Here is a 27,596-nt window from a genome sequence, read left to right as displayed (position 1 = left end):
ATCTTCCTCATGTTCAAGCAACCTTTTGAGTACAACAATAAATCCACCAAGTCCTTGTAACTACAAAGACAGAAGGACTAATGAAGGTTTGAATACCTCCCTCCATAGCATTACTTAACTACTAGTACTTGCAACTGAAAAAAATCATTGCTGCAATTCACGAATGTAATTCAGCAAGTACAGAGCAATTTTCTGTTTACCCTGGCTTCCTGCGCTGGCAGAAATGCCGCCTGCATGGGTAATCACCTTCAGCAGTGGGCAAGACAAAAAGACACCTTCAACACAGCTAATTTCCAAGTAGGTTCTCATGAGTTTAGGACACTGTTTATATAATCTTTATATAAAGATCCAAGAAGGCTTCTGCCTAACATTGATTTTCTGGGACCAAAACAGAGAAGCTACAAAAACTATCTTACAGGCCAGATTTATCTACATAAATATGTGCCTAGATTTTAAAAAATTATGAACACAGAAAAACTGCAGAAGCTGGGTGTGAGATTTTTCTAGGAATCTGATCATAAAATAGAAGCAATGCTCCTGACAGTCCAATGTCAACTGAGTATTTTTGAAGCTTGCCTCTGAATTCAGCCCGCTCCGCTTCTCAGCCTGTGCATACCGTCATAGGTCTCGAATCCTTTACAAGAACAGACAATGAGTTTTTTATTGCTAAGTGTCTGTGTCTCTGGTCTCTCTTTGTCCCAGTGTTCAATATCTGAGACAAGTTATTGGATGAATTTTAAAAAATCATTATTACTTTTTTCCCCCTGCGGTAAAGCAAAAAGAGCAGATTTTTGAAATGTGATCAATAATGAAACTAATACTCCCAAAATCATCTTCAACAGATAAAAAATGCTGAATGAGCTTTTGTCCCTTACTCCTCCAGAAGTAAGAAAAAAGTTATTTTTATGGCAACATATATAGAGAGAAAACTATACATGGATTTCCAATCATATGGATCATCAACCACTAGCTGATGCGAGTTCTATTAGAGCGCAGAATGATGAACTGGATGTCTTGAAAAATCTATTACTAATTGTTAAGATAAGGAAAAAAAGAAATCAAAAAAGAGAAAAACTTTTCTCCCACTGATTTTAAGATTACAAATTTAAAACTAGGTGGTAATTTAACATACATAGTCTCACCAGAACTGCAGAAAATTGAATGCCAGGGATTAAACAATTTCAGTCTATGAGGTCTTTTGAACATTTAAATCACTCTCCCGTAAATCCCCCAGAATGCCATCTGTACCCAAGAATGCAAAGAAAGTGATTTCCTTCTCCTGTATAGTGATGAAAGGAGGGATGCTTCCCTGTGTTAAGTGTGCTTGCAGGTGAGGTGTCCCCCAATTATGTGACAACTGCATAAAAGGCACAAAGTGGTCTGAAATGCAGTGTCCAAAGTTGAACACAAAACCATATATAAATTACACTACTCTCTTTCATACACATATATAATATACATACTTATATGTACTACCATAATAATAAAATACCTTAAGTCTTAAAAAATTAGCATATGGCGGAAAGCATTTTTTTCCCCATCACAGAGCTGAACAGACGATGGAGCGATTCCTTGACATTCAGAAAGAGATGCTAACCCCTTTATTATTTGGAAGAAAAAGGAGAAAAGATAGGAGGATTTAAAGATAATGGTCTGCTGCCACAAGCTAATTTGTTCTCCTTTTAAGCTAGGTAAATAATGTTTTGTGGCCTACTCTTAACACTTGTACACTTGCTCCTCCAACCCAGGCCGTATGAATTTGTCAACTTTACTGCTCTCTAAATTTATCTTGACACTCAGAGAACAGCTTTTCCTTTCTGTCTGTTTAGAAGGAATGGGTGGCTAGGCAGACTTAATGGAATTATCAGTATTCATTATCTTTTTAATCCCTTTGTCATCTGATTTTTTTAAAGAGATTTTAAACATTTATGGGAGGATAACTACACCAGGAAAGTGGCCAAGGTATTAAATGACAGGTTCCAGAATATTTGGAAAAAAAACCTAAAACAAAAAAAACCAAAAAACCCAAACAAACAAACAAAAAAACCCACAACAGATGCTGAAATACATTTCTTACTGAAGAAGCTGCCAAAAAAAAAAGCAATTTTGTATGAAGAATTGCTGGACTCAACCTAACGAAGAGACTGTCTGATTAAAACTATCTAACATGCAGATAGAGCTAACACGTATATTCGTTTGTAATTTGAGTTTTATATCTCCCTTAAATAATTTTGGCATTTGTCCTTGTTTGTACTGCAGTCTGAGTATTAGCCAGATGAGAATTAGAGAAAGAAGAAGAATTAGAGTACCTAGCCAGAGATGCCATTTATCATTTCTTCAGCTGTGTTGATGTCTTCATCTTACATTTTTTCATTTTCGTATTAAAAAACTCAATCTTAACTGAGGTGACTGCCCTAGGAATGACTTGCAGGAGATGCAAATGATGAGTGCTCCTACAATATGTGTTTGGAATTAAAAGATACAAACCATGATTCCCGCTCAGAGTGAATGTGTAGTAAGTCTGCCTTACCTCATTTATGGCTTGACAAGGGTCAATATGCGCTGCTGTCTCACACATTCTTGGGAGTTTTGAATAGGTATAAAACAATACTATATAGGTAGCAAATGTAGAGACAAAGACCCCAAGCTATCAGGCCTAACAGGTCATACTTTGCTGTCAGTTAAATACAGGTCTGAAAGTCTTCTCATGTGAGGGGTCCCCCGTCATCCTTGTTTGGTATCTAAACCCCTAGGGTGGTTTGGTTTTAGTTCCAAGGTCCTGCTCTCTGCACTGCTTCTGGGATCCTTCTGGAGTGGAAAAGCAGGACCTAACCCCAGACAGAGTCCCAGGGTGGATCAGCTTGGGTACCACCCCACCAGGCAGCACGGAGGGACTGTGCCAGGTTTTGTTGCCTCTTCCCAGCCTAGTTCTCCAACTCTACCCTAGCAGGTCCTGGGCCTTCATGCAGCATCCCTCCACATCATGTTATACATGCAAAAATACAGCAAGATGCAAGCCAGACCTCTCTTTACTTTGAATAAATTATAAAAATATTATTTAAAAATACCTTTAACACTTTTGCTAAAGTCTGTCAGGGGACATCTGGGGCCCAGAGGAGCCTGAACACCTTTCATTGTAAGCCAAGATTACCAGTTACAACTTATTGCAGCTTTCACTTGCTGGAGCACCCCATTTACAGGCTGGTGAAAGCTGTTCCACCTGCAAGAGCCTCACCTGTACACAACAGCAGGGATACGCTTCCAGGACCGAAAGCTTGCCACACTCTCTAGCTCTTTATCCGTGATCCAGGCAGGAACTATGATTTCCTGGGGGTAACTACCACAGAGCCTGTGAGAAAAGTGGTGCAAAGGGTTGAATGTAAGCAATACAGAGCAGTTACACGCTTCCCAGACAACACACACAAAATAAGCAGTATAAGCAACCTGACAGCTGTTCATCTCAGCAAACTGCCATTTTGTTAATTCCCATTTCATTGTATGTCAGTAAACTCCTCCTTCGCATATACAAAAAGCACTGTGAACACTGAGGTGCATAAATGCATTTCAGAATTAGAAGATTCAAGCTGGTGTTTTCTCAGGAAATTCGCATGTAAGCGATTTTTTAACTCCAGCTGCTGAAATAAACTGGACCACAGAAAAGAAATTCCATGTCTCTCCGTGCTAAAGAATTAGCCACTCGATTTCTGGGTCACCAAACACAGAAGCAGAGCCACCCTGGGCTAGTGGATTCAAGACAAAAAACACATGTAAGCATGGAAAAAGTACATTGGCTAATCAACCCTCACTGAACGCAGGAATCCGAGTGCACTGGCTAACTGGAACTTTCTTGTAACTAAATGCACCTTCTACTCCACGATTTAACTAATAAAGCCATGACTGCCAATGAGAACAGTGCAAGCAGTCAGCAATGACTGCAGTATATTGCTGAATCATAAACTAGTTCATCCCCAGTCCATCCCCTTAAAGAGATGCATTTACTGCACAAGAAGGACAGACATGAACATGTCTAAGATTCTATTCAGAAAAACATACCAATCACCCTGAAAAAATGCTCTTTTTTCAAGTGCTGGCCTCAAGAAGAAAAGCAGTAGTTTGTGTCATTCTGCTTCCATATGACATATAAAGTTTTTTTCCTTTTTCTTTAGTATTAAATATGTAAGGGATAGCTATTTTTTCTTCCCTAGATTTTTTAGAAACCAAGACAGATACTCTTCTTGCAGTGACACCAACTACCAGCTGCAAGTCATTATCCTGCAAAGACAGAGCAATGAAACATATTTCATCACAAAGTGTTACTGCTGGTTTTGCTCTGAATTGGATTAGGGATCAGCCAGTACACTCTGTCCTACCAGCCGTGAATGGAGGAACACCTTTCTCTGCTCCAGCAGCTAGAGAAGACGACATTTGTCTATGCTTTCAGGACCACAGGAGGTGTTTTCTCTTATTTTCAGGATCTACAAGCTTAACTCTTCCAAACCAACTTTTTTTTTTTAATACAAGTCTTTGTCACAAGTTAGAGAATAAGACACAATAAAAAAATGTTTTTTATAAGAGTTCAATCAAACTCCACTCTTTGCTCACTTAAGGCTTCCCTTTCTTCCATTAGAATGCTTATTCTCCAAGAAGTCCTCCAGCAAGCACATAAAAATCTGGTATTTCTAAGCCTACAAAAATTGTAGCAGCTAATAAAATACTAAATAATACTTTAAAAGCACATTTTTTCTATAAAACAACAAAAAATCGTAATTCTAATTGTCCCTTGTTAGGAACTGTAAAACTTGGAAAAAGTTCCAAGTTATCTGCTATAACAAAATTGGTGTTTTGAGATGCCATTTGGCTCTGAATCAGCAGCCCACATAACTTACTTGTACTTCTCATTGATGTTGGAAATCCTCCAGGCATTGTTCATATCAAAACCCATCCGCTCCACTTCATTTTTAAACCTTGAAGTTACATGTTCGCCTGGGTATCAAAAGCAGAGAGAGAAAATAAATGCGAAATAAGAAGTAACATTCCTACCTTTCAAAACAGTGAGAGAAAATCACCACTGCACTCATACTTACTAAAAACTGAAGAGAAAGGAACAGTCCAAAAACACCATCTACATTTCACAACCCTATTTTGAAAATCCCTATCAGGGGAACCACAGCTTGTACTGATGGCTCTCCCTGGTCAACTCTCCAGAAATGTCAAAGTCCATCAAGGACTTTTTCTCTGAAATGACCAGCTGCTGTGAATTCACAAAAGAAACAATAATGCTGCAGCCCGGAACCAAGCACATCAGCAAAAACAATTTAGATCCATCAGAAGTCTTAGTGGGAAAACACTAGTAGTTTTTCTTTTCTGAAGTTCAGAAGAATTCTGTATCAATGGGAAGAACGTGAAACTCTGGTCTGACTGATACATGAAGGGGTAATATATGGAATGTGGTCTGGAACTTGGGCAATCTCTATTTAGTATGCAATTTCAGCCACAGGTTTCCTGTATGACTGTAGGCAAGCCCTGTAATTTAACCTGCACCTCAGTTTTCCATCTGTAAATTGGACATTATTCCTCCATGAGTCATGTGGAGATACGAAGATAAAATGCATAGATTGTTTTACACAAATATCAGGCACAAGATCCTCACAAATTCCTGGATTAATATGTTAAAGGAACTGGAATGAGCTCCATTTATTTTCTAGACACTTTTTTTAAAGTATCAAAATACCATTGGAAAATATACAATGGCAATAAAGAATAATTATTCTGATAGACAAAGTCTAGAGAATTATAAGGTACTCAATCAACATGTAGAAGAGAATAATGTACAAAATTCCAGGTTCACAAAGCTAAGAAATGTGATAAATTTAATGAGCATGTGAGCAACACTAGATAAAATGATTCTGAAAGTCTGTCCATTGCTTGTCTCTTTAAATTACTTATCATTTAATCATGAGGCAGAACATCACCCAACAGGGGGAAAAAAAAAATCTGTTGAAAAATTAATGCTTTAAGTATTACATCTTTCCATTATATATTTCAGAAAACGCATAAAGTCTTTCAATACCTGAGATATATGTAGATACATATTTATCTCAAAGATGTAAATGTACATGTCTGAAACAATTTTTTATGCGACGTTACAGAGAGAGATTAGAGATAAATATAGAGAAATGGGTAAATTAAGACTAAAGATAGCAGCCTAACTACAGGACTTAATTAGCTGTGAAAGAAAAGCTATAATGTTATTCATTCCTACAGGTCAGATCATACACTGAAAATAGTACTTTGCAAATCTGAACATGCTTTACAATATGGACAATGTGAAAGAGATCTGCATAATGAGATTATTTTTCTTACGCTTTTTGAAAGGTAAAATGTGAGAATGACACTGTGTGCAAATGGAGAATATTCACTCTTCAAGGCAGATGGCAGTAACATCTATGGGCCTGACTGACCTTCATCACTTATTCCCTTTACATCATGTCACTGGTACAACAGTGCCGTAAAAAAGAAATAGTTCTGCCTCCTGTGTCGTGCAGTTTCTGCAGAAGGCTAGTCTCAGTACCACACAGGCACTGTAGTTCTGCTCTACCTTCCCTATTGCCTGATCAATTAGACTGAAGCTTGCCAGCAATTTCCCACTTCTCACGTGAACTCTGCATGAGCTTGAATTTATTATCTTCTAGCCACCTACTCAAACAGATCAGCTGCCTGAGTCCCTGTTTTACAAAAGCTGGATGACTCCATAGAGATGGCAGCTCTGCGAGGAGCCCTTTGATCCTTTGTCAAGTGCAGAGGTGAAACTGGGACAATACATTCCAGCCAGACAACAACCTCTGTCACGTTCTTCCTTAGCAGTGCCTTTTTTTTTTTTTTTTAAAAAAAAAGCAAAAGCTTTTATTGGAACAGCAGCATGCGCTTGCAGCACTGAGGAAGGGCTTCATTATCAGCTGCTTTGAGAAATGGTCATTAAAACTTCTGATACATCCTTAAGGCTTTTTCTGGACAGCAAATGAGAATACTGGAAATATCCTCAATCATCGATGTTGCATACTGCTAGTGGGTTTTAAGAGAAACACATAGAACTACATGAAAATGAAATATTCTGTTTGATTTCTCCCTCTTAATTTTTCAGCTACCATGCGTGTCGTGGAATCATAGGTTTTCCTCTGAGAATGAAACCCTATCCTTAACATTTTGTCCGTTCCTCCTGAAATGCTGGTATTTTAAGAGGCATTTTGAGCTAAGATGGATAATATTTTCAAAGCATCCCAATCAACTCTCAAAATCACAGAAAAAGCAAGCTATACATTTTGTGAACTTGTTCCTTCTGACTATAAAAGCTGATCTTGTGAGCTTCCCATTACACACATTGATAACAACTTACATTTTTTCCCAAAAAGTTGATACTTAAGATAGATTTTGTAGCAATTTAGTATTTTTGTTCATATCTACCAAATATTGGGCTCCTTGTATGTAAAAAAATAAATTACAATATCTTGGGATTAACTTCTTCAATTACATTCCCATAATTTATTTCAACTGTAATTCAACTCTTAGAAGGAGAACATCTACCACCAGAAATAAGCAAGCCACAGGGAAGAAAAAGCTACTACATTAAAGAAAATTATTTGATAGACACACCTACAAGAAAAAGATTTGATTGCTAAAAGTTAATAAAAAGGTAAATGCTGCTTCTTACCCTAACCCAGCATTAGGTTAAAGCCTGTCTGTTTCAGTGAGGAAAAGAAAAGGACTACAAGGAGACTTAGCAAGCCATCTACATGTCTGCTATCTTCCAGTTCCTGAATTTAGTTAGGAGGGAAAAGACCTGAGTTTAAAATTCTGCTCTGAGGATTTTTTTGCCTTTTTTCAGTAACTGCTGACATAAAGTGTAAGAACAGGAACCAGAACCAAGGAGCAGCTCCTCCCACTTGTGTGCTACCTGTTCACTGCTCTTCCTTGGGCGCCAAAGAGATTATAGTCTTTGCTCAGCTCCAGACCAGCTTCAGTAATAAGTATAGAATCACACTAACATTCCTCAACCTAATAATTGGGACACTTTTCTCAGATACATGAATTGTGAGCAAAGAGAGCCTCAGAATGGAGAGGGCCTGGAACTCAGATTTCCTTACATTCAGACAAATGCTGTAACCACCAGCATCCCAATTTTTAGCTTTTATTTACTTGTGGGCTTCTAAAATTTTCCAGCAAGGATGATATTTCACTAAAATAGGTCGCTGTCTTGCAGCTGTGAATGAACCTCAGGAGCAGCTCAGGGACTTCCTTCTCCTCCACACCTCCTGCTCCTCAACATCCATGTTGAAGACCAGTTCTAGGCAATTACAAAAAATGTGGGCACAATCAATACAACATGTTTTAGATTGAAAGTTGCTGCTATGGTGAACAAAACGTTATTAGTATTATACATGACTGACTAAATCAAATCCATCACAATAATCTCCTCAGGACATTCAGGTACTGCTTTGTGTATTGATCCCAAAGTAGCTGTGGTGGGAGCTAATCTCTCCTTTATTCAGACAGAACAAAACTCAGACTGTGCAGCAGACATGCAAGACATTAAAGGACACCTCACTGTAAGTGAAGGTATACTATACCTATGTAATTACCACATAGAGTATATTCACCAGCTAGTGAAAAAGTGCAAGAACTCACGTACAAAAAAAATTCCATACAGGTTCAGTTTACAACAGCACAGACTGAATTTGTTTATAACTTTTTTTGAAAGTTCTGGATTTCAGCAAACAGGCAGTTACTAGTCAACGCATTTGTGATGATCCCCAAAGCGTTTCCCCATACCTGGCCGACACAAATCCCCGTGCTGTTCCTTTTCACTAGCGTATACCTCCATACACCAAGCGTGATAGGCAAATGAGAAAAGGTCTTCTATCTTCGAAGGAGGGCGGATGGCATTGTTCAGTCGCTTAAGCCAATCTTGACACTGTTCAAAAGTAGAAAACTGACACCTGTCCCAGAAACAAACATTTCTCTATTAATTTTCAGTAAAAGATGCCAGACTGTAAGATCTGACAGGCTGACTACGAAAACATCTGTGAAAGCAAAAAGTGAGAACAAACATCTTATTGATAACTTCGTTCCGCTTTTGTATACATTCTAATGGATAGTAAAAATGAAACCTTTGGATATTAGTAAAGAAATACACACTTAGGAAGTCAAAATAAACTGTAAGCAGGAAAGCAATCTTCTGTGATTGTGAATAAACCAGCAGTATGCCCTGCTAGTCATGAATGAAGGAGATGTTTATGCATATGTTTACTATAAAACCAAGGACAATATCCCTGAGTTCAGTCTGCAACTTTCACACAAAGACAGGAATGCATTACAGCGACTTGCTGACTCGTGGTCTCAGACAGAAACTCACAAAACCATCACATACATTATAATCTATGCATCGTATTCCCATAAACAAGAACACATTTTTCCTCATAGGAGAAATATCCATTTGATTAATATACTTAATTTGAGAATAATGAGGACAAACTCCAGTATCTGAAATCTTACATTATTCCCCTACCTCATATGCTAAGATTCTCTTTCTGGCCTTGGCGGGAAGCACAAACAATGTTTTTGAAACCGAGCCTTCCCTAACATAACAGACTAACCACAACAACTAGCAAGAATATTCCCTGCATAGGAGAAACTAATCTTCAAAGCAGTGTATTAAAATTACATTAGCTTGTCTTTTCAAAGAGGATTCCTGGACCCTTTGGAATAAAAGGGTGGAAATAAGATCAGTGATTTATTTTGCTCCGACAGATTTCTTCAAGATTTTATAGTTATAAAATATTCACCAAGTATTTACATTCAGCTCAGTCTGTGTTCTACTGCATTCACAGTTAATGACAGCATCTGTATTCTCTAAGGGCAGGATTTATTACACCTACCTGCAAATATCTGAAAGTCAGTCAGTGGAAGGAAAAAGACACATCCAACTCATGAAATGTGTCTAAATAGCTGTGAGGAACTGCAGCCTGGAGGTTTTTATTTCCCATCACTGACTATAAAGCAAGCCGAGACTACTACCTTAGACTGGATAATCCTCTATCAGGCCAGATACATCTCATCCTAAAGACCCCATTTTCTTTCTAAATTCTTTTAAAGTTAGTGTTGCAAATAACAAGTACTATCTTTGCTTGAGCTCTATTATTCAAAACACAAACTACTTTGTTCATGAAAAAGAACACGAACATGTTCTAAATCTGGTATCTGAGCCCCATACTTCATGATCTTCCAACGGCCAGTGTCACCAAGCACTGATTCTCAGAGATGCGATTTTGAAGGAAAATTCATAAGGAAGGCCATAAATACAAATAATTTGTATTCATTCTACAACTGAAGAGAAACAACAAATTAATGTAGAGAGGAAGGGTGACTTTTTAAATGTCAAGAGCTACAAGTTAAGAGGAAGTTAAATATTTAATTCAAATTAAACTAAATATTACTTCTGAAGTAAAATCAGTCCTCATCAAAATACAGCATTTCAGGAAACAGCTGGCCTGTTAAACATTCTGAGTGCTCAGATATGACTGGGGCTCATTTCATTATACAAAAGGTACTGCCAGCAAACATTTAATCAAAAAGAAATGTTCCTTTCTTGTTAATTAAAGTTTATAGATCAAAATTAATTTCTGCAGCAGAAAAGTAGAAAATAGCTGTAGCTCAGGCTCAGTAGCTCAGAGACTCCTGGGGCAGACTCTGAAGTCTGCTGAAGGACAGACGTAAATAAATACTCCCTGCTACCTGATGCTATCTACTTCATTGGGTTGCAGACCTGGCTTCATTGGGTTGCAAAGTGGGTTGCAGACCTGGCTTTACTTTATTCCCTCACTTTCTTTTCCAATGGGCTTACTATGTCTTAAGGATAGCAACTGTGCCCTCACAGCTGTTAAAAATGGAGGGTGGCTGATGCTATCCAGACTGAAGGTTTCACGTAGACTGCACAAGCCCATACCTTAACCCTCCAAACGCCAAATCTTGATTAAACATTTTTCTAAGAAGTGTGTGTTTCGGTGGTTTATCTAGTTCTGCATCTTATAACTAATTGAAGCAATACATTATAACCGATTGTAAGGCAGGGAAAATGCTTGAGACTAAAATTAATTTCAGAATAAAATCAAGATCAGCCACTTTGGCTCAGACCAAGATTTGTTGCTATACTGTATCACAGCAAGCAAAAATGCAGACCACGTTGCTCCCATCCTCTTTACAAAAATGCCCAGCTATCTATCACATGCAAAATCAGACAAAAGAAAATCTTTCGAGGGAAAGCAGTCTACTAAGTAAGAAAACACATTTCCTTAAAACGTCACAGCTATCCACAGTTATGTGGAAAGCAAAGTTACCCCCCATTCAACATTCAGCCTATTCATACCTTATAACCTTGCAGTCTTTGCAAGTCAAATGAAGTTGAAATATATCACGGCACTCAACACTTTCTATAAGCTGCAATGGAACCTGCAATTAAAAAGATTATATAATTTTACTTCAAACAGCACTAACACTGTAATTTCCTTGCATATCTCACAAGGATTTATTATAGAACTACATGGAATCTGAAAAGAGAGAGAGAAAACCAAACAAAACTAAGTATAACTACTTCAACAGCTCTGAAATATGGTACCATGTATCAGTAGTTTCAGCTCCACTGCTGTATAGTCCAAAAACCTTAAGGGATCACAGCTGAGAAGACTGCAGCACTGGTGAAAAATGTGAAGGCAGGAAAAGCAGCGGAAATCCACAAGCTCCTCTCTCATGGAAGCATCTTTCTCCCTTACAGGTCCAAATTTAGGGATCTTCGGAATATAATTTTAGCCATTGGCATCAAAAATGAGCTGCTAAGCAAGATCCCCCTTAACAGACTGCTGCAGTCTAGATGCTTGTTATACGGAAGTATCCCATATTTCCTCTTCAGGGAAAAACCATTTGTCCTGTTTAGATCAACACTCGTGATCAAAGGAGCCATATTTAGAGTAATAATGCTGAATCATTCAATTTTTAAAGATGTAGTTATATGCACTTATGTTTCTGCACTAGCAGAAGCTTGATCAGGCAAAACATGTAAGCACAGGCAAGTACCTTTAAAGATAAGAAGAAACCACAAGATGAAAATATTAGTTTTCATTAATATTTTTGGACCTTTACCTGAGACAGGCAAATGTACATTGCTGTCTTAAATGAATAGAAGTTAGTATTCAACTATCTCATCCATAACTGTCTAAATACCAAACACAGAGAATTTAGCTAATATCTATAATAAACATGAATTGTAAAACTGTTTGAACTGTTTATTAGATTATATTGAACATTACACAAGGCAACAAAACCTCTGCCATCAATACAAATACAAAGGCTATCAGAGAAACACTGAAATACTCTGTTATCTTCTTTGCCATCAGAGGAGTACGATCCAGCAGTTTACGTTCTGGCTTGGGGCTTATAAGATGTGGCTGTAACCCCCTGCTCCGCCAGTGCCTTTCTGTATGACTCTGCACAAGTCCTTGAAGGTCACCTCCAATCAAGGATCTGAGGTGATCAAGACAGCTTCTACTCAGGCACCACAAAGCTTAAAAAGTGCCTTATTTCAGTGGAATGAAAAAAAGGAAATGGAACTATGAAAGAGGTGTCTCAGAAACACAAACCACAAGAAAACTTACTTTGAGCATGAAGATGCCTAGAGAAAGCTAATGGTAAATGCTGTGCCCAGGAGAGCGATCAAAACTCTCAAGCCTCTTGGGGAGGCAGGCACGCAGCTCACAGCTGCACCTCATGTTTCCCTGCCAACTCAAAAGTCCAAGTCCAGAGTCCTCTTCTGAATACAAAAGCTCAAATAATTGCCTAGAGCTCACAATCCCCAAAATACAACAGGCAGGTATTGTCTTAGTACTCAACCTTTATCCTTGCCCTTGTCAGACCACAACCAGGAAGCCGTGCTGGACTCTCCTTAGCTGGAGAAAGTACTAACCCTCATCTCCCATGACCAGCAAGGCTGGTACAGGTAAGTTATTCTTTGCTCCTCTTGTCGTAACTGGGCCATTAAAGAACAGAACATTCATGCACAAGGAGACTAGACAAGATGGTGTCTGACTCGACAGCCCAGTAGTTTGGGTATTCAAATAAAGCTGGAACTTGAATTTTGGTCCATGTTTTCAGTATTATTACTGTTTTAAGATCTGTCATAGTCTAATATAAATTATGTAACTAGCAACATGAAGGGGCACATGAAATGAGGATTCCCTCCTGTGAGATAAGCCCCCTCTTTGCCATGCTTAAGCTCAAAGTGACTGCAGTCACCTGCAGAGAATAAGCACAGTGAAGATGCTGATAGACTTAGATACCAATGTAACAGAGTGTTTAAATGTATTACAGACAAGATCAGATGTACTGTTGCTATAGGTAATCTTTTTTACTTTAACTGCTAATTTCTTTCATGCCTTCTCCTATTTGATTCTAGTCTGCAAGGTAGATAAATTGTGATAGTTTTGCCTAATAAATTAAGGGACTGGAACGGACTTCAGACTGGAGAATCTTCCATTCTTTCTTCCTGACTGGACAGCCTCACATACACCCAACAAATTATTTAAATCTACCATTGACCTACACGGCACCAACACGGAAAGTAAGGTACCTTTCCCCAACTGAGTTAAGACTCTAGAAGACTTGCTTGTTTAGTCAAATGATGTTTGCTTTGTTAATTTCCCACCCACCCCCCAAGCCCTCTTTTATTGCATTTTTTCCTATGTCCATCTTCAGTTCAGCAGTTCTTCACCTTGTTCCCTCCTCTGAGCAGTCTGGTTCTGGCTCCTCTTCCTCCTGTCTGCACTCTAATGACATGCTTAGTATTCTTCTACTCCTGCATTATTTTTAATTTCCTTCTTTCACAGTCACTCTTTGTTCTGTGCCCTTTCAATTTGCCCTCTGCTCAACAGCCATTCTTTTTTCTCTTGACAGTCTACATGCAGCTCACCGTCTATTTCCCTAGAATCTGCCGGCTTTTCCTCAGGGCAACCTTCGTATCAATCTTTTTAATTTTCTTTTCCAGTCATAAAAATCTGTCCTCTGATCATCTTGCATTTTCAATCTCCTTCCTGTCCATTATTCTTCTCCCAGTAAAACTCTGTAAAATTATCTGCCTTCATTCCCCGTTCTCTCTCACTGATAATCTTCCATTTTCATTGTTGTTTTTCAAGCTGATGCATGCAGCAAGTCAGACACCCAGTGCAGTTAGCTTGCTCTTGAAAGAGCCATCAATTCTATTTGCAGGCACTTCACCATATAATAATGGCTATCAAAATAAAGCAGTGGAGAAGCAATCATTTTTGCTTTTATAAGAATAAACATGCATTGTTATCCAAGGCCAATCATATCGCATTAGAGAGAGTACTAGAGCATTGTGCTCTTGCAGTATCTGTCTCTTGACTGTCTCTTCTTTAAAATTTAACTCATTTTAAACAATAGCAACATTCTACAACTCAAACTTTCTTTTTGAAAAATTTTTTTTATTATTTTAATTACTGGAACTGTCTGTTACCTAACAGGAGTACAAGATATATTTAGAGAAATATACCTCTGTAGTTAGAAAAAGCACAAGTTATGTTTACACTGCTGAAGCAACCCACCCCATGGCTCAATCCTTGACCACAACGCCAAGTGGTATGCAGTGGACCATGGCCAGGCTGCTATAAGCCAGCCCCTTCTCGAGTGACTATGCTATATACTTTGCCCTGTATACCATTTGGCCTGAGTGTCTCTAGGACACCATGTGGCAGCCAGGGGCCACGCGCTGTAATTAGTACCGTCATCTTGTTTTCCCAGTTTGGAGCCTGAAATAATGTCGGGTTGTTACAGACTGGTTACTTTAAACAGCACGAGGCCAAGGCTATGTGCTGTGCGTCCTGAAGCATGGTACAATATGACCTATGGAGGAACTGAGGATGCAAGGTCAGCTCAGAAGGTGTTCCAGGACTCTCCTAGGTGGAGGGAGTCAAATCCCCCCAGGTGCAATCTTGTTCATACAACCTACAAGGAGTACCTGAAGCAAATTTTGCTTTTAATTACAACTAATTACACTTAGGTTTTGTCTTGAAGGCAATCATTTAGTCCCCCTCTGCTTTCACAATCAACATGCATGCAATGTGAACAATTTGAGCATCAGGACCCAAGGATGAAACAAGGACTAAGCTACCATTCAGTACAGATGAACCACAACTGTGCTACATATGCAAGGAAGATACCAAACCAACCATTTTTCCATTAAAGGCCAAGCAATGGAAAGCTCATACTAAAACTCACTTAATCACCAAGACTGAAAGTCTCCCTCACCTTGCCAGCATGACTTTTTTTTTTACTGTGTCCAAAATCTACTATTTGAAAGCAGCTACATACAAGTCCATGGTTTCATAAACTACACTAAAATTTTAATTCTCCCATAGATGCAATTGCTTATAGGGAGAAAAATGATTAGACAGAAACACTCACCAGCTTCAAAGTTTGAAATTTTCTTAAGGAAAGCCAATCAATAGAGATCAGCCTGGGAACCAAACTTCCCATGTGCACTGAGAGATCACTGTTGAGTCTGCATTTTTATCCCATGGATAAATTTAAGTCAACACTTTTGAATGTCATAATCCCTCCAATTTATGCATGGTCTACTGGATCTTTTGTTTTTGCATTTAAAACACCATGTTCCTATTACTACTATGATCTAGGAAATTATCCATGGAAAAGCTTTACACATACAGCCATTTTCTGCAGTGTTGCAGTGTGAGCATTATCAACTTTCAAATGTATTTATTTTCAAGCACAGGTGCAGCAAGTGATCTAGCAGCATTGTGCTACTTACTGAGGTTTCACAAGCAGCATTTTGACAGCCGGTCTATTGAATTGTAAAAAGAAAGAGAACAGTGAGGTAAAAAAAACCTAAAGACCAGGAATCCATTTTTAACTGGATTCCATTTCCTTCATGCAGTTGCCTTTACTAAGGGGCAAGCAGTTGACACGCATACTGCTTTCTCTGGAGGACCATTTCTACCATGAGACTATCCCACCTACTTCAAGAAGAGGTGCCTGCATAGAACAGCCGCACATTCAGACATGGGGAATCAATTCGTTTTACAAGTACTATAATACAGATATTTGTTAAGAACCCTCTTTCTTACACTGAAGTACTTCTCTACACTGAGGTGACAAGGTCGTTAGTGTGGCTGGACTTAGGATAGCGATTCTCATGAAAATTATGAAAATCATTCAAAATAATTTAAAACCCCAACTCCTAACATTAGTAAACATTTATACATTTTTAAAAAGGTCTTCTTACAGGTGTTTTCTGAACAGCTCTAGCAATATAAAAACAGTAGGAAAGAATCAAGGTGAACTCAATCAAAAACTACTCAGTGAAGATTTAATTTAGAAAATCACTATCTGATCAATAATTTTGATCAACAATAACCAAAGTGATTATTACTCCAAAATTTAACAATTTAAATATGGTTCCTAATTATTGCAAGTATGTTTTATCCTTAAAGATTTCCCAAATCCTGTCTGCCTCAGATTCCAGTAGAGTTCATACTATGTTATTAGTGCTGGTCAGATGGTTACAGAAGAATAATCTATATTCTGCTCCACCTCATACACTAATTGAATCTTTCTGATGATGACATATGAAGCAGGACTAACAATCTTGGAGGTATCAGACAGAGTGAGAGGGCAGAATACCGGATATGAAAGTCAGGGAAGCAAAATTAACATGGTAATATTGACAAACTGTTATGGACTCTTTCCTGAACACAAAGAAAGAGTATTATTTAAGAAAACATCAATTCTTGTTACTGCTCAAAAATATTAAATTGAAAATTCTTAAAAATTAATACCCCCAATCATCCTAAGGACAGATATGACAATAAGTGCAGTACATGCATTAGTGGCTTCTCTAATAAAGTAACTCTATCATTTCCTGGCATTCCTCAGGACAAACTCCTGATTTCTAGGGCTACACTTGTTTTTCACGTCTCAGCTCCTTGTTTTTAAATATTCGGTTCTTTGCTTTGTCAATTCTAGTTGCCAATTTCATACAACATTCAGACTCTGAATTTAAAAAAAAATCTAACAGTAAGTAATACAATAGAGATTTATTGTAGCAGGCTCCTTGGCAGAATTCAGCCCTAGACTCCATGTTTGTATTACAGAGCAGCAAAGGAATCCTATAAAACACATGCCTCCTAACGCATCTTCTCTCTGCTGCTAGCAGCATGTAGAGATGCAGCTGGCTGGGCGGTACCTGAGGCATCCCAGCACCTAGGTGACCCTTGGCTACCATTGTGATGCATGGTGGCACTTGCAGCTGAACTTTTAAGTCTCAAGTTATACTTCGGGATTGACTACAGAATAAGAGAAGTGAAAAGTAAAGTTATGCTACCCCTGCATATGCACATACTTGTATCCTCTCCTTTGTATGGTCAGCAGTGGAAGATAATAGCCTGTAAATTTCCAGTTAAATTTTTGTGATCGTAAATTTTTTGCCATCATTTTGAGTAATTGCCATGGTCAGAAATAATACCTTTATTTGCTGAAAAATCCCACATCATCATGAATTTCAGCACTTCCATGCTGTACATTATCTTGACCAGCCTAGCAGACATGCCTATTCAGCCTACTACATTGAGAATTCATGAACTAAAATAACACTTAAAGAAAGCTATTAATGATAACTATGACACAGGCACATTTCAAAGTCTGTAGATAACATAGCTATATGATTAGAGACAACATAAACCAGTAAGAATCGAGTTTCAGTTAGTAAACATTTTTACAGAGTTAGTAATTCGGTTTTGGCACAAAACAATTAAAAAACAATTTAAGATTGACATGGCATCAAAAATTAAATCGGTTAGGTGCACAAGAGATCTCGCAGATGTTCCGGCACATTTCAAAGTCTGTAGATAACATAGCTATATGATTAGAGACAACATAAACCAGTAAGAATCGAGTTTCAGTTAGTAAACATTTTTACAGAGTTAGTAATTCGGTTTTGGCACAAAACAATTAAAAAACAATTTAAGATTGACATGGCATCAAAAATTACATCGGTTAGGTGCACAGGAGATCTCGCAGATGTTCCAAGACCACTGTGTCACATATGTCTCAGTCATGTATGCGTTGGACACCTGCCAATTCTTGAATTTTGTTTCCCTTGCTTTTTTCAGCTTTGGAATAACAAGTAGTTTTGGTGTTTTACACTTAACTCACCATTGTATAGTTCAGGATTTGTGACCGACACTTGGCAACTGTGAACAACAAGCCAGGGTCAGGAGTTGTCTTGAAATAAGGAGATTAGTAAAAAACCCATCATTAGGAAAAAAAAATGCTTTGATTCTTTGGATTTTATTTTACTGGTTTTATTACAAATAGCCACAAAAATATTTCTGTGCCATGTATAATGTCCTATCAAATTCTGTATAGTTCACAAATGGTATTACAACTAGTAAGATTAGTATATATCAGCATTATACTACTGCAAAGGACTCTACAATGCCCATTTAATTTATGCCTATGATCACGAGTAGCTGGATATGTAACAATTTTTAAGAGTGGATGCTTAAAGTAAAGCTCTTTAAAGAAATGCGTAGGCATCTGAAGATGAGGTCCAATTCACAGATCTCTTACGTCAACAACTGTACTCACACTATCCAACTTCAGGCATGTAACTTCAGTACCTGGACCTACTTCCAACCTTTTGAAGCTCCAAGCAAGGCATGCATCTAGCTTAGGTGCTCCAAACAGCCCTTTGGAAGACCTTTTATTTCTCTACTGAGTATATACAGAGCTTAGGGAGAACAAATGGCTGACGCAGCCAGCTGTAAAGACAACGTGAAGTTGAGCGATGTGAAGTTTCCTTGTGAAGCCTGATTTTCAGAGCTGCCGAGCCATCTTTTGATGCCTAAATACATATCTGTTCTCCCTGAAAAAATGTAATTTGAACATCATAAAGACATTTTTCATTACCACTAACCTTAAAAGGCAGGATCACTGTACTTTTATCCTAAATTCTCTTATTTGGATTGAGTTCTGAATACCTGTATTACCATAGTAGCATATAACACTTACATTCACAACAGACTCCTTGAATTTGATGTGAAGCCTGTAATTAGAAAGTGCAATGATGGCATCCTCTGCTCGTCCTACATACTCTGTACTCTCACCATGAAGTTCAATGAATGGGACCTTCAGAATGGGAAGAAAAATATTTCAGAAACCGTTTACCAAAAATATGTACCTCCTGTAAGCATACGCTCAAGCACACATCATCATAAAATCAAAATGGAACACTGCAAAGAATTCAGCCTACCTATTACTGCTAAGAAGGAAAGTCTTGGGTAAGGTTGGTACAGAGGTTAATTGTAGTCTTTTTTAAAAGGATTCCTCATTTTCTCTTAATTTTCATGAGTAACAAGTGCTTGGTAGGGAAAACAATGATTTTTTATGAAAAATCTGAGCAAAATATCCTGGCAAGCAGTCTGACCAACCCCTTGATTTATGCTCTCACTCCTTACTTAATGGAGAGTGGCATTTCCATAATGTTATTAAATTCATCCTGAAGTAGGCAAAACATATAAGATGAATGATCTATGCTATTGGTCCCCAGTATTCACTAAGCAAGCTCAGGTAACCAGCATAGACTGGATACCTAGATGCCACACAGCTGAAGCCAGTTGCTTTGTATTTCCTACTGCAAATACGAAAATGCACAACATGCTGCTGTTTTATGAAGTTAGAAAGCCTGCAGTCGTATTACACATAAAAATTGCAACTGTTTAATTAAAAGTGTGACTTAAGCCCAGTTTAGCTGAGCTGGGCTAAAAGTGTAAATGCTCAACTTGAAAATAAGCTGGTTTTACACCAACTTAGCTTAAATCAATTAAAAATATTTTCTATTAAAATGAAACAAATTACCTCTTCCGTTGATATAAGAGTGTCTACATGGATAAATCATTTGAACTAAATTGATTTCAAAAGGAACTTTGGAAAATTAAGAAACCAAAAAATACCCACTTTGTGCAGCATAAGATACTTGGCTTCTCAGTAACAAGAAGTAATGGTAGTATTTAACTGGCTTAGTGTTATTTTTTTAAAAACCAAAGAGTTCTAAACTATGGAATAAAACCTAGCACTTGAAGTTACTACACAAGTAATGGCTATATTTTTCAGACACACTAAGGAATCTCTTGTAATATAATGCACAAGTTCTCTGTCCTACCAACAGTACCTGAGTATTTAAAAAGAAAATGTGTTTCTCCTATCACTGTGCTCAACTGCGAATGAAAATTCTACGAGAGGCCACATAATACATAGGTCAACTAGAGATAGTGTGATCTTAACTGGCAAGGAGCAGTGTCGTGATTACCTGAAGGTTCTCATCCTCTCGGATCAGCTGCTTCCTGGGAAAAATCTGATTAGCCTGGATGCATTCAAGGCTGTGCTGAGTCTCTTCATCCTGAGAAACAAAGCATAACAGTTAACTTCAGCACTGTCACTTGCTACCTTCTTTACCACATAGCAAGCTATCAATGACCAATGAAAAGCTCAAACAGGATGAAGTGTTTAGAGAATTCAGGTATCAGCAACTTACTAAAATTACTCAACTTTCGAAGACAAGGACTCAAACAACTAAATATAATATTAGAAACAGGTTTCCTTCCTGCAGCCTGATTAATAACGTCATAAAAACAAAAAAAGGCTTGTCACAGTATGAGGGGGAAAAAGCATCAGCCTAGCCTAGTCTAGCACTACACTTAAAATTCAACAACCCCACACGTAAACATTAATTCTCTAACGATTTTCAGATTTTAGCCTATTCTGCTCTGTAACAGACCTTACCAACCCCTTTTGCTTACCATGACAGGCCCTGGTTAGGAGGAGAAATCCTCGTCTTTCCACACAATACTTTGAGGCTCTTCTTCACTTATTAAAATCTAGAAAACCAGAAAAGTATAATGGTGAAGTTAAATTCATTTTCTTTTGGCAAATAAATACAAATTAACTTTTAAAGACTGAGAATTCAGCTGTTAGAAAACTGCAAGCAAACAGTAATTACGAAAAGATTAAATCCATATAAACTAACTCCCCTGCAAGACAAAATTGTTTCAAAATGTGTCTGGCTCCTTCTGTTCATGCTGAAAAATCATCTTTGAATGTACTGCTGGGAGAATACTCATCCGAATGCAGCAATTAGACCACTGTTTATATAATTTAAATTAAAACATGTTCATCCTTCTCGATCACCCTGAATTTTCTCTCAAGTAATTTGCAGGTGGTTATTCACAAATACATAGGTTATAAAACCAAAGGGATCGCTGTGATCATTTAGTCTGATCCATTACGTAACACAGGTTGTTGGATCCTCCTGAAGTAATCTTGTTTCACCTATGGCATATGAATTAGAATTTACATACAGATAAAATTCCTCATTTTACAGTTATGGCTCATTTTCTACATCCATGGATGTATCAAAATATCCATTTTCTTGCACTGACCTTTCCAAGAGCTCTAGATCACTATACACTAGCAACTTGCTCTCTCTACTAACAATTCCGCCATCTTTTATCCTCTGCAAATTTTCTGGAACTATTAAAGAACATATAGTCTTGAAGTTTATGCAATTGACCCTATTAGGAACTTAATGATTGAAGTGAATACAGGAGTTACAATTTGATTTTGAAATTTATTTATATTCAATTTTTAAAATTCAGGTAGGTTCTTCCCTTTTTTAAAAAAAGGATTCATTCAGGTATTTTATAGGTTTTGCAATCTACAGCACATAAAAGATACAAACGACATCGTATCAGTCGAGTTCAGTCAGTTCTCAGTTCATATGTCACCTTACTTATAAATGTATTTCAAATTATCAGTGTTGTGGTTGACAGAGAAAACCACTTTGAATCCATGAGCTCACAAGCACACCACCACTGCAGGAAGCGCTAACTACATCTTGTATATTGTACACAACATTTACAAAGGGAAAAGGAGCAGCAGATGCACGTATTCTGAAACTAAAGCATCCCACTGTCTAAAAATGATCAGTGAGAAGAAAGCATTACATTGTCCCCAAAACCTCTGTTAAATACAAACATCACAATAAACCAAATGCCTTTATGTCCCCAGAGTAGGGGAGAAACAGCACATAAAAACTTGCAAGTTGGTTCAAAATTGCACATCTTGCAGAGGACATGTATGTGTATGCGTATATACACACACACACAAATAAAAGGAGGAAATTATGAGCAGAATCGAGCTGGAACTGCTACTAATTCACTAAATTAGTGTAAAAAGTAAATATAAAATCCCAATTTTAAACAAACAAGAAAAACAAAAGCTAGAAGACTTTATTGAAGTCTGAATCTATCAGCTATGGAAACTGATAAGGAAAAATAAAAAAAAACCAGCACAGAAATTTCCGCGCCTGCAAGAACAATGGAGAGTAGGAACATTCTTTTAAGTTATCAGAAACGAAGGAAATCTAGAAATGCCATCTACCAACATCAGAGGAAGATGGTATTATTGTTAATATTGGTTTAAAAAAGGCACAATTATTTAACATTTTTGTTTCAAAAGAGGCAGGAGAAGAAAGATGGTTCATATGTAACCCATGCTGTAACTGATGAGAATATTCAAAGAATCACAATGATTAAAGCTAAAAGGGCCACAAATTCATCAGGTTTGATCTTTAATGTATCAGAGGCCATAAATTTCCAGCCCTTGCATTCAAAACAAGAGCTTGTGCTTGATTCCAGCATGACTTGGTATTTCACATACGTTGTTTGGGTACACTTATCTTCCAAAACCACATCTACTCTTGACTTGAAGATACCAAGAAAGGAGGGGATAGCAGTTCTCTCAAATGCATCTGGTTTCAGCTTCTAACCTTTGGTTCTCACTGTGTTTTTCAGATTACACGATGCATCATCCTCCTTGATCTACAAGTTTTTAAAAATGAGCCTCCCGCTCAATCAAATTTAAAATGATGGCTGGCTCAGCAACAGGCTTATTTGACCAATCAACCCCTGTCTTACAGCTCATCCAAAAAAAAGGCACAGACTGGATTAACTTTGTAGCATATCCTGATATAATGAAGACTAATGATTCAAGAGATGATGGGTTTAAAAACTGCAAGGTTTACACAAATCTCCTTCTCCGTCCTTAAAATAATGATAAGCTTACACATTCAGCTATCAGGTCTACAGCCAGCCAGAAGAGTGATGAAGAGTTAGGGCATATTTATATGAACACTGTTGAGGAGGACATCTCAGTTACAATTTCTGCAGGCTGCTGGCACGACTGCTTCTGCAACCAACTACCTCTTCACCAGCACCAATTCTGCCTTCCAGAATAGCAGCCACTGTTAAAGTCATTAAGACCAAACATTTCCAGATCAATTCATCTAGACAATTCATGTACAACCTGAACAAAGCTTTAAACATTAATAGTAAAGCCTTCTAAATATAAAAAATACCTTGCTATTTCAGAAGATACCTTCAATTTCAAGCACAATTATTAAAGAAACACCAACCTAATTAAAAAGATGAGCTTTATTACAAATCTGAAGTATGCTTAGTATCACTGATGGAAAGTTAATATATTAGGCACTGTGCTGCAACAAAATTGTTCTTTTATACTTGATTGGATATATTTATTTTTAAAGTTTAGTATATAACCATCTACATACAAATAAAAACAGTATTAGCTTAGAAAATTAGGTCTTCCAAAATTTCTTACAGCAGTGCTCCTAAAATCCAGCATAAACCATCAGCAGAGACTATCCAAATTACTGCAGAACAAGTTTCTTACTGCAGAACAAGTTTCTTACTCTAACTGCTGCATTCAGCTGCAAAACAGCCTCTATTATAATACTGTGGCTTTTTACATGAATGTGAGAATGTTCCTTTTTAAGGTGAATTTTGGGAAAGCTGTGTGAAAAACTATGGCAGTTTCAGGTTTAATCAGGATTATCAGATATAAACTGTGATGTTGCCAAGATAAATGGTACAAGAACTTATAAGACTGGTTCTAAAACAAATAGTTTGCATGCTCACACTGCTTCTAGGTATTAATGAAACACTTCAACTTAACTGCCACAACACAAAAGTACTTCTAAAAATTGCTGGCAAAAATAGCAAGAAACATTGAATTGTTAGAATGAAGTTCACTGATCTGATGGACAGTGAATATTCCGAAACAAATAATTCATTTCCCACCACATCAACAAGTTGATCCCACTCCCTTCATGATCTCATGATCACTGGATTGAGCACAAGGGAAAGGAAATACACCACTGCTACCAGAGACAGGGACCACGCACTATTCTCAGGAGCAGCCCATACTGAGATTGGGTGAATTAACTCTGAAACCATACTTTCAATCTCAATTTCTTTCTATACCAAAGCTTTCTAATCCATTTCCATCCGTTCGTTCAGCAAACCCTTCCAGGTTAGTTATGTGACTAGAAAAAGGATCACAGTGCTTGTGTGACACCTAATACAGGGATTTCTGACCCTCACTTTAAGAACTCTACCTTAGCAATGAGAACGAGGACATTCTTCATATTGTGAACCCCAACGAGCCACTCCACTGAATTTTACCCATGATCATTAACACACCATGCTACTTTGAAGGACAGCTTGACACAAAGTGAGACTAGCACAAACTGGCTGAAGAAATCTGTTCTCAAGTTGACCCATACCATCTTTTTTGATTAGCGGCAGAACGGAATCAGAATTCTCGTTGTGTTTAACTGCAGCTGGCAAATAATCAGCTCTTCCATGACAGTAAAAACCACTTCCCAGAAATTAAATGGAAGTGTTCAAATACAGCTTAGATAATAACTGACCAAGAAAACATCTTCATAAAAAGCACCCTCAAATTCAGGCTCCCACTTACACGTAGGATCACATATAAATAGTGTAGTGAATAGATAGCTTATAAATACTATAGTGAAACTTGTTTTTATTGTTAGAAATAACTTTTTTTTTGTCAGGACTGAGGCCAAAAAAGGTTATGTTATCAATTTACTGTCTGCCCTTTCAACTGTAGTTTCATGTCTATTAAATTACACCAAAAAGAAGTTAGTCTTGTTAATTCTCCATCCTTATGTTCTGTTTGAAAGGATAAATGATTAGTAAAGGTTGTAACCTCAGACTCTGTTCAGCCAGTATGGGAACATCTTAATTACCTTTCATTTCAGATGTGCCTTCTGGTCTAAATTATGTACATAATTAAGACTAGCAATAACCATCTGTTTGCCAGTGAGTCTAAACAAAAAAGATTATATAAATAAAGGATCATTTAAATTCACATTTATTTAAATTCACATTTATTTAAATGTAGTTGGACTTACAGCAAGGAAAAGAAAAACTGGAGGGAAAAAAGAAAGAAGGAAGTACCCAAGTGTTTCACTTTCTTTCCCTGCCTTCCCTGTCCAGATCCTGAATTCCATTTATTTTAGTATCAAAATCAGATTGAGTTGACCCTCAGCCTCAAAACATAGCTATTTACATGCCTATTTACATGCTGTGTCACAGTTGCCCTGTAAAAGTTTTAGATGGGAATCCAAAGGTTTTGACAAAGAAGCATTAGAATATTTGAACATGAAATATTCAAGTATGTGATCCGGCTTTAGCAAAAGATGCTTCTGTTACAAAGTGAAAACACTTCTTCCCCTTTCACAGGTGGAAGGAAATTATTCTGAGATAAGGATAAACACTTAGTTTCCCATGTTTCAGTCCCTGACAGCAAGGTTTCCCCTCTTTCCTGGCACCGCATGTAGAAGTAACTGAATAGCTTTCAAAAGCATTTACCAGGGAAGCTGCTAACAATATGGACATTTACACATTACTCAGGAATAGGAACAGGATAGGCAAAGAATCATGTTTGATGATTGTGTACAACTAAGAATCAGAAGTCTTTTTTTATTAAAGGTTGCAAATTCCAGCTCAGTAAAATATTGATTTTTGTCTAACATCTTGGAAAATGCTTTATTTAAGAGAGTAATCAATGATAACCATAGAATCCACCTTCAACAGGTAGCTCGTCTTACCAAAATAAAACAATTAGCTTACCAAAGAATGAGAGATAATAAAACAGTCCTTTGTCCCAGAAAGCTTCAAGCGATTTTTTCCGATACTTCACATTGGCAACTGTAAATAAAAAGACAGTACTTTAAAACATGAGCCTTCAACTGAAAAAAACCACTTCTTAAATAGCTAGCAACTTATACAGCCAACTCAACTGTTACGTTAGCCTTAATTAAAGAGAAAAGTAAAAAGTATAACTACCACGTAAGTCGTAACTACTGAGGTCTTAATAAGCCCAAAGAGGGAATTCAACAATTGAATTCTGACAGGTATACATCCGCTGGTTAAGGCCTCTTTTCTGGTAAGGAATAGTTCAGAAATGGTGACCGCAAAGCAATTAATTTTTTTTTAAACTTCTTTGTTACACAGAAGTGAAAAAAAAAAATTACTTAGCAATACAAACTACAGGAGAGCTCTTTTATAGAAGATGCAAGTGTTTTTTAACTTATCTTCAACAGCGTGTTGAAAAAAATAGCTAAACCTAAAAAATAAATTTAAGTATTGTGTCACAAATACATATTTGTCAAAAAAAATTATATGGATAAAATATCTGATTTGCCTCATTCTTATGCAGTGACTTCCGTAGGTATTCACAGATGTCTTCTACAGCATCCAAACGACTGCTCCAACAGCTTGAGTCACATGACACTAAGTTCTATACTAAAATACCCAAAACCTAAAATTAAAAGTTCCAGACTAAAACCGACCATTCCTAAAGCATGCAAGCAGCCAAACTGATGGAATACACTCCCTTGTATCCAGTGTACCAGAAGATTTGCTCTTCACAATAACGTGGAAGCTATCCCAATAGCATACTGCATATGTATGTGCCTGGAAAGTAACTTATATAAATACACAATCCTGCTGCTAGAAATAGTTTGCTTGTGCTCTGATGTGCCATAACTAGTGATAATTTTCACATTCTGGTCCATTAAAAAAAAAAAATCTCTATTTTTCATTTATTATGTCCTTTAGTTTATGGCTTATAACAGGAAAAAAATAAAAAATACTTTCACTACACAAAAAAGGATTGTAATTTTAGGACTGACATAGTAGAAAGAGATAGTTTAAAAATTACAAACTTAGACACATCAAGCAAAAGAAATCCTAACATTTCACACGGTGGATACACTCTAGGGGAATCTCACATATACACACTCAGCTATTCTTTAAAAAAACCTGTGACATGAAGATGCTCTGCTTTAACAGAAAACACCCTACGAATGATCACAGCTGTTAAAAACCTCAGCTAATCATGAATTACAATTTTATAAGAGTTTCTAAAACCAACATTTGGTTACCTGCAACAGAGGTCAACTTTTTTTTATTTTTAACCAACAAGCCACATGCCAATTCCAATAGCTTTATGGGTTGATAATTAAATACGGCACACGAAGCAGAAAGGACCAGTTTTACTTCGAGGTACCAGCT

At 37.3% G+C, this 27,596-nt stretch overlaps 1 protein-coding gene across 1 annotated transcript; it reads right to left on the bottom strand.

Annotated features, from left to right (window-relative positions):
• Positions 1-3,235: 3,235 nt before the first annotated feature.
• Positions 3,236-26,230, bottom strand: LOC104073158 (myotubularin-related protein 3-like; the record flags this gene model as incomplete). Its single annotated transcript, XM_009572840.1, has 8 exons — positions 26,151-26,230; positions 20,934-21,011; positions 20,444-20,533; positions 19,147-19,263; positions 11,420-11,502; positions 8,827-8,993; positions 4,887-4,983; positions 3,236-3,349 (listed from the first exon to the last, which is right to left on the bottom strand). Coding segments are annotated over exons 2-8 (671 nt in total), but the record flags the coding sequence as incomplete, so codon positions are not given.
• Between the last annotated feature and the right edge of the window lie 1,366 nt (positions 26,231-27,596).

The sequence above is a fragment of the Fulmarus glacialis genome, unplaced genomic scaffold, assembly GCF_000690835.1.
Source record: "Fulmarus glacialis isolate BGI_N327 unplaced genomic scaffold, ASM69083v1 scaffold6452, whole genome shotgun sequence".
In the NCBI taxonomy this organism is placed as follows: domain Eukaryota; kingdom Metazoa; phylum Chordata; class Aves; order Procellariiformes; family Procellariidae; genus Fulmarus; species Fulmarus glacialis.
Note: the sequence above shows the minus strand (reverse complement) of the source record. Positions and strands in the feature narration are given on the sequence as shown.